At 41.3% G+C, this 7,901-nt stretch overlaps 1 protein-coding gene across 1 annotated transcript; it reads left to right on the top strand.

Annotated features, from left to right (window-relative positions):
- Nucleotides 1-1,239: 1,239 nt before the first annotated feature.
- On the top strand, nt 1,240-7,845 carry micu2 (mitochondrial calcium uptake 2). The gene is made up of 12 exons (XM_035626975.2): nt 1,240-1,555; nt 1,780-1,915; nt 3,592-3,623; nt 3,718-3,793; nt 4,064-4,111; nt 4,327-4,409; nt 5,138-5,191; nt 5,321-5,418; nt 6,440-6,611; nt 6,718-6,826; nt 6,911-7,068; nt 7,315-7,845. The coding sequence occupies exons 1-12, from the start codon at nt 1,358-1,360 to the stop codon at nt 7,414-7,416; spliced, it is 1,266 nt and encodes a 421-aa protein (XP_035482868.2). The 5' UTR covers nt 1,240-1,357; the 3' UTR covers nt 7,417-7,845.
- Nucleotides 7,846-7,901: the final 56 nt, after the last annotated feature.

The raw sequence follows: 7,901 nt of genomic DNA, 5'->3' as shown, positions 1-7,901 counted from the left end.
ATTTGATCTTCAACCACTGCTGCTGCCTCCCTGCCCTTCATAACAAAAGTCGTGGGCTCGTCCACAATGTGGCTGCTCACTCACTTGTAGGTCCTGGGTGTCATTCAGGCTGCTGGGTTCACAAAGACCACGGGTGAGGTCGAATTGTCATATTGGCTTAGGAAGTTTCCTAAATCTTGCAGGTGACTCGTGTTGTGCATCGGTTTGGAATAATTTGGCTATCAGCAATAACATAATTCAAAGATAATTATGAATTATGAAAATCAATAGTTTATTAATCAATGTTAATAGCAACGGGGCACCACCCAGAAACCGGGACCAATAATTAAATCCTTAATTCAGTCTCAAGAATTAAAGGTGTTCACTCAAAATGTTCATATCTGGTAGATATGAGCATTTATGGAGTGAACTGAAGGTGTGAATCCGAACACCAGCCAATATGACAATGTACATTCAAATAACACAAAACAACTTCAGAATTTATTAACTTTTGCAATATCAATGTACAATCAGTACTACTTTTTATCAACAAATGTCTATTATAAGCTAACCTACCAATCATATATCATGTGATCATCATATGAAAAGACACCAAGCAAGAGTGTGTGTGTGTATAGTCTTCGTTCTGCGTGAAGTGACACGGAAGTATTTGATCACCAGCCATGATAAGAGCTGTTCGGATTTCTCTAATTGCATAGGACAGGAGCTTCAATGCTTCCTTTACTATCTCCTTTAGCATTATGATTTTCATTTATTTACCCCATCATACATATGTTTTGTGATCCTCAAAGAAATGAAGATAATATTCAGACATACATTTTATAAATAAGGGCATGAACTCTCCACTGCTTGATACATTTTACTAATCTTGCAAGATTATTGTGTCTGTCACACTTGTTGTTTATGGGCCAAGAAAGTGCAGTGTTGAATTTGGACATGTCAATGATACATTTTTAATAAACAGTTGATCCTAGCTCTGGAGAAGCTGCAGCTGGGACGCATCAACGAGAGACAGTGTCAATCACGACAAAAGGCGTGTTGTTCTCCTGTTCACGGTTCTGTCTGTCGAAAAAAAAAAAAAGAAGTCATCCTTGAGGCGCCCCCCTGACATTCGGCCGATGTCGCCTATGCCAAGAACCGGCCCTGGATAGGAATCGTAGATCAGAAGGACCATTCGACCTCACCCAAGCAATCGTGCACAGGAAGGACATTTCGACCGCTCCCTGGGAGCGCGGCCGTCACGTGACCGTCACGTGACCTGTTATTCAGCATGCGCAGTGGGGGGCGTGGCCCTGCCCACATAGCGCAGCTACGGAAGCCCTTGAGTTTACCCATCTAGCGATCGAGCTTCCTGAAAATGGCCAACTGGGTGAAGGTCGTTGCTGTGCTGAGGAGCGCTGTGAGGATCCCCGGGGCTCTGAAGCGTCCACCTGTCCGTCGCACCGTCGGCCCTGCTGTTGTGGGCTCTGTCGTAGGAACCGGCCTCATCTGTTATTACCAATATCATGCCGACAACTGGACGCTGCCCCTCGCCGTTCACGCCGAGGGACGGAAGGTGAGTCCGCACATGAAGTGTATGTCAGGTTGAACACCCAAAACAGAAACATGTCGCGAAATGTCAGTAAGAGCAACAGAAAAGGGCGTGGACGCTTTTTGGCTACAACGACGCCCCCCAGTGACCAGCCAACGACACAGCATGCGTAATGCGGTGGTGTTCACCCGTCATCAAGCCAAATGCTCATCCTGTTCACGGTCCTTCTGTCCCCGGTGCTGCTCCAGGAAGCTGCTGCTGCTGCTCCGTCTCTCTCGGCCAGAAAGATCCGCTTCAACACGTTCGCCTCCGTGGTGTACGAGCAGGAGCCATACATGACCCCGAGGGACTTCCTGTACTCCGTCATGCTGGAGAATGTGGACCGTAAGCTGCTGCATGTTGTGACAGCGCGGAGTGTCACTCTGCTCAGGGGGAGTGTTCAGTCCAACACCTTTTGTACATGTGTCCTAGATACGATGCAGGAGAGCAACAAAGAGAAGGCAGGATAGAGGTTGGCCATGGCAAATTTAGTTCTAATTCAAATGTTGATTCAAATGAAAATAGTGAGGTGCTGTGGAAATATGTGGAGAAAAGTCCATGTTTGCAACTAAAACATTCCATCGAGACATGGAGCAGAGAGAGAAAGAGAGGCTGGCATAAATGAACTTTATTATTATTAATAATTATTAATAATAATAATAATAATACAGAATGCTATTGAAATAGATTCATAAAAGTACCTGATCAGCCAACATCAACAACAAATAAGTAATGTGGATTAAACAATGAGGTTGCCTGCAATATCATAGAGGGATGAGTGAAAATATGAAAATGCTGCATTACAAAATATACTGCCTCATTTATTATCATTAGACCTGAAAAATTTGATCCAATCATAGATATAACATGGTTGTGAATTGCAATTTGCTTTCATTTAAATTCATGAAACATCACTTACAAATGTTACCCAGATGTATACAACAATACTTTTACTCAAATATTGTAAACTGCACAGATTATTTTATAGATCTGTGAATACATCAACTCAATTAAAATGTATGTATATGTGCCATACTACCAATTGAAATATCCTATTTTACAGAGCAAGAGCGTCACTAAAGACCTGATGTTATTATACTGACGACAGCAACAGTTACGACAATGAGCAAACACAGTGGAGAGGAAAAAAAACAATTTTAACAGGATGATAAGCCCAACACAACCACACTACGGTCGGTTGGGTTGAGAGGAGGGAAATGGGAAGAGAGAAGGGACAGAAAAAGAACACAAGTTTGGGAGAGATGAAACACATTGTTAGTGACTTGCAGGGGCGGACTGGACGTTCTGGAGAAGTCCCCCCGTCGGCCAGGCTGGTATATGGGCGATTTCCTTCTTGCAAGCTTTGTTTTGATGTGCGCGTGTAACAGTGGGTAAACCTCACTCGCCGACAAATTAGAAGGCGCGCTAGCTGTCCGGTCAACAAATCGCAGCCTGAACAACACTTAAGTAAAATGAATGAAGACAAATGAATTACTGCAATTATTTTGATCCTGTCATTTAACCCAGCCAACATCCATATTCACACCCATCCGTCCCTGTCAAAATTGCTCAAGAACTGGTTACAATCTCATATCAGACCGCATATCAAGCAAACAGCGAAATTTGCCAATACTTCTGGTGCTACGTGTCAATCTTCACAGTTAGTGGTGGTCAGTTTGGGGGGGAAAGTCCAGGGCCCTTTTTTAGTCCCAGACTGTCCCTCTTGACTTGTAGTAGTAGTAGTATGTAGTGATAGAAATGCATACTGTGAGACATTTAACAAACAGTGTAGGCCTACTTATCACACAAATAGTGGTGATTTCTTTTTCTTGGATCCATATCTCGACACCAACTGTTGTTTGTGCTATCAGCCTCTGTAGTAGTGTAAAACAAAATGTATTGAAATCTGGTATTTTGAACCCCAAAACCCTGCAGACACGCAGACATATAAGACCAAGGTGCATGGAATCATTTCACATTAAATGTTGATCTACTGCTGTTTGTTGTTTTTTTTCTTGTAGGAAAGCTGCAGAAGAAAATGCTAACAACACAGGTATGTTGCATCTCACACTCACTGCACATGTAGAGCTCAGTCGTTAGTTTGGGCTAAAGGTGCTGTCGTCTGTCTCCTGTTGGCATATTTCCAGGAAGTAAATAAGATGTTGGTCACTGCCTCTAAAGCGCGGGCTGGTAATGATCTGTTCAGAAACATAGGAGACAATGGTAAGTTATTAATCTTTCGTCAGATCTCTGTGGAGTTAATTCATAGGAGCTTCAGACCTAAAACCATGTATCTACATCTGTTCACATAGTTAGTCTTTACTCTGTTGTGATTTAATACAGGTCACATTTGACATGAGATTATATTTGTGACCTCAACAGGAAAAAACATACTTCTGGATGTTTGCACATCATTTATTTTCATTCATTCAATACATTCCTCGTTATCTTTTTTCCACAGAATAATTTATCATACAATTATTTGTCTTGCAGGTCTGATATCCTACACAGAGTACCTGTTCTTGCTCACTATCCTTACCAGTAAGTCACTCGTACATCCCCGGACCTTGGACTCTGCCCTAACTCTAGAGATTCATCACTGAGTAATAATCCCAGTTATGGATTTGCATATGATTTCGTGTGATTGTGTTTTGTTCACTAAAAACACTGCTCCTGACGATTGATTTTGTTTGAAGTTGTGGATATTTAGAAAACCAGATTGAGTCCAGATAACTTTCGATGTATTGCTGTTGCAGAGCCGCACACAGGATTTCACATAGCATTCAAAATGCTTGATGTTGATGGCAATGAGCATGTGGACAAAAAGGAATTTCTCAAGGTAAGAGCTCTTACATATCAGGATGATTAGGCATAGGAACAAATAGAAGGAATATTGATCATAACACAGTTTGCTTCGTGTTTAACATCCATAATCTTTTTAAGATATACTATACACAGAGAATTGTAATTCTGTTAGTTCACATGTCAATGTGTGTGCACTTAAATTTCAAAATATTACCACCTTTAATGCTGCCTCAAGCACTGATGCTTCCAAAGTTGTAAGTATGGAGTCATGGAACCATGTGAAGGTGAGGGACAGCTTCACAGCCAGTCTCATCTGTTATGTGTTTGCAGCCTGAGTCAGCTCCTCAGTTTAGTCCATTCATTTAAGGACACTCACAATGTCTGCCTCTCGTCCTCTATGATGGTCAGGCCTGGGCTAGTCGGCTGCATGTTGGCAAGTCATGCACCTTGTGTTGTATTTTTTTGTGTTTTTGTGTTTTTTGTGACTTGGTGCAGAGGCCTAAACTGTTCAATAAAAGTGCATGGACTCTCATCTGCTCGAGTCTCTGTTGTGTGCGACTTTGATGAAGGTCTTATCTCTGATTTGATCAGTGAAACTCTCCTCTCTTTTGTCCCTTTTCTTAATTGTTTGTGGTACATAAGAGAAGAGGGGTGTATGTTCACATTTCCCCCAAAAAAATCCAGTTCAGAAAATGTTTTTTTATTTTCTATGGTTAAATGTTAACAATAATAATAAAATATTTTTTCTTTCTGCTGCTGAAGCTCAAGAAAATTCTTAGGAAAAGTAAAATCCGAGTTCCTAAGGAGAGCACAGAGGTGAGTAGTCACATTCCCTTAAAAGGGCAGTTGTTCATGATTTTGAACATATTCAGCACCACTTGTACAGTTTAATGTCTGGCTACTCTGTTTTTATTAGTAAAACACAGTAATACACTGTTTTTTCAGAAACCAGCAGAGGAAGGGGGGGGTGTGAACACAACGCTACAGGCCTACTTCTTTGGGAAGGATGGAGAAAACAAGTTGCAGTACCAGGAGTTCCAAAGGTAAGAAATTGGAAAAGGAAGTTTCCAAGTGGCAGCCATAAATAGAGTTGGTTGGATTCTCTAAATGCGTATCTCCTTTAGCATAGGATACACTGGACCTTACTTTACCAAAGGACAGAAGATGCCATCCCACAATTCCTTTTGGCAGCAACATTTAAAGTGAAGCACAACTCCACGTCAATAAAATTTGCTGTATAATATAGCCCAGTGTAAGTGCAGTCAGATTTTAGCAATGCAGTTGTCCTAACCAATTTTCCTTCACATCTTTCCTTGACCTTATCATGTTTTCCATCAAGGTCAAAGACAAGTGGTTAAGAAAGGACATTTGTTTTCCTTTTCGACAGCAGCCATTGTCTTAACTCCAAGTCTGTAGACTGTAGATATAAGCCTTCCATTGGCTGCATGTCCAACAAAGCATTAGTCATAGAATCACACGGTCTACATACGACTTTTACTGTTTATTTTGGTGTTATCTTTGTGGGAGAATTAGAAATTGTAGTGACAGTTCCTCCTCCCTACGCTGCGAAATGTTCCACCAAAACACTATTTTTGCAGGGGCACCATTGCTGCATCCTGGGGTTAGCTTCACCTAAGAGGATTGTGATTGGGTCAAAGAAATAAAAACATATCACAATGACCTCCACTCCACACGTGGCAAAAGTGGATGAAGAAAAGCAGTTTAATTCAGGTTAACTTGTAAATATACAAGTAAACGTTTTGAGGTTTGATGTCTGGAATAAAAACTAACTTACTGATGGTACAGAAGAGAAACTAAACTGATGTACAATCACTATCATCATTTTCCCTCGTATTAATCAGATTATTGACTACATCATCTATATTTAAAGTAATATAATATATCCATGAAATTAAAGGAAAGTTTGGAAAACAGGGATTTTTAACCTCTACTTTCACTTGTATTTGACTCACAATGTTAAACTTAATTTTAAAGAATGGCTTTGCTCACAAAGCCCGGCAAGAGTCACAGCATCACATTTCCAGTAAACCATGTGTCCCTCAGGTTCATGGTGGACCTGCAGGCTGAAGTCCAGGAGATGGAGTTCCTGCAGTTTTCCAAAGGTATGGACACCATGCGAAGAGAAGACTTTGCAGAGTGGCTGCTACACTACACCAATGAAGAAGACAATGAAGTCTACTGGGAAAACGTGAGGAAGAAGATCCCGGCCGGCCAGGTACGAAGACTCTCCATCCCCTCTGCCACTGTCGGCTACGACATGAATTCTGTGAAAATGCACTTTAATGTCACATAAAAGTGAACTGACAAATTTTGTCATGCAGAGTATCACATTTGATGAGTTCAAAGCCTTCTGCCTGTTCACCAACAATCTGGAGGACTTTGCCTTTTCAATGAAAATGGTCACCGAAGCCAACCGTCCTGTTGGAATGGGTACTAACTCTCTTCTGGTTATGGCAGTATACTCCACACACTACTTCTGTATAGTAGATGACATTTCCATACTTGTGTTTGCAGCCCAGTTTAAGCGAGCTGTGAGGATCGCCACAGGACACAATCTGTCTGACAATGTCCTGGACACTGTATTTAAACTCTTTGATATGGATGGGGACAACTGTCTGAGCCATAGGGAATTCCTTGGTGTGATGAAAGACAGAGTCCTGCGAGGGCTGAAGGTGAGGCCAAACATCATTTTTAGATAGTTTTTGTTTGAAATTTTTTACATCTGAAGTTGTTTCATGAAGTCATGAAGTGGATATTAAATCTGACTGCTGTTGAAAATAACGAGGAACAAACACTTTGGACACACTTCTATGAGGGACCTGTTATGCATTACATGGTTTTTCGAGCCCTAGTTTGCTTCCTCTGAATGTTAATTTGTCCCAGTGTGTTTGCTGTGTTTAACTCTGTCCTGCCCTCAGGTGCAGCCTCAGAACGGCTTCTCTGGCTACTGGAAGTGTGTGAAGCAAGAGACACTGAAGGGAGCTAAGGAGGCCTTGGGAGACACCGGCTGCCCCATCTGAACCAACATGTTGCAGGAGACGTCTCATAGATGATAGCTCATTTTTCTTTCCTTCTAATCAAATAAGTGGCAAGAACAAGATTATAAATATAACCACATGTAAAGAAACTTAAGGATTTACACCACTGTCTATTGTATGATGTTTACACAGAAGCAAAGCTGATGTCCATTAGCTCACCCGTTGGGGTTGTGTTGTTTACTGTCATTTTCTTAATCAAGTCATGCATGTTACAGAGTGGAGGTGACTTTCGAATTAATTGTGGACTTTGTCACTCCCAAGCAGCTTGTTTACAAAACTGTTAAACTTCATGTCAAGGGATAAATGCCAATTGTCTTCATGTTGACACATTTCCATTTTCATAGACCCCATACATTGTTGGGTTTTGATGGTATTTTCATATTGAGCAATAAAGTTCCATGTTAAAAAATGCCAACGTTTCAATAATGTGCTGCAAATTTGAAGTTCATGCGATTCAAACCAGTAGC

Source organism: Scophthalmus maximus, chromosome 2 (assembly GCF_022379125.1).
Source record: "Scophthalmus maximus strain ysfricsl-2021 chromosome 2, ASM2237912v1, whole genome shotgun sequence".
In the NCBI taxonomy this organism is placed as follows: Eukaryota; Metazoa; Chordata; class Actinopteri; order Pleuronectiformes; family Scophthalmidae; genus Scophthalmus; species Scophthalmus maximus.
This window is presented reverse-complemented; position numbering and strand designations above follow the sequence as displayed.

Excerpts from the sequence above, each read along its gene's own strand:
- micu2 (XM_035626975.2), top strand. The coding sequence starts at position 1,358 with ATGGCCAACTGGGTGAAGGTCGTTGCTGTGCTGAGGAGCGCTGTGAGG. Across the intron at positions 3,624-3,717 it reads AGAAAATGCTAACAACACAG|GAAGTAAATAAGATGTTGGT; the intron begins GTATGTTGCATC and ends GCATATTTCCAG. Across the intron at positions 5,419-6,439 it reads CAGTACCAGGAGTTCCAAAG|GTTCATGGTGGACCTGCAGG; the intron begins GTAAGAAATTGG and ends TGTGTCCCTCAG.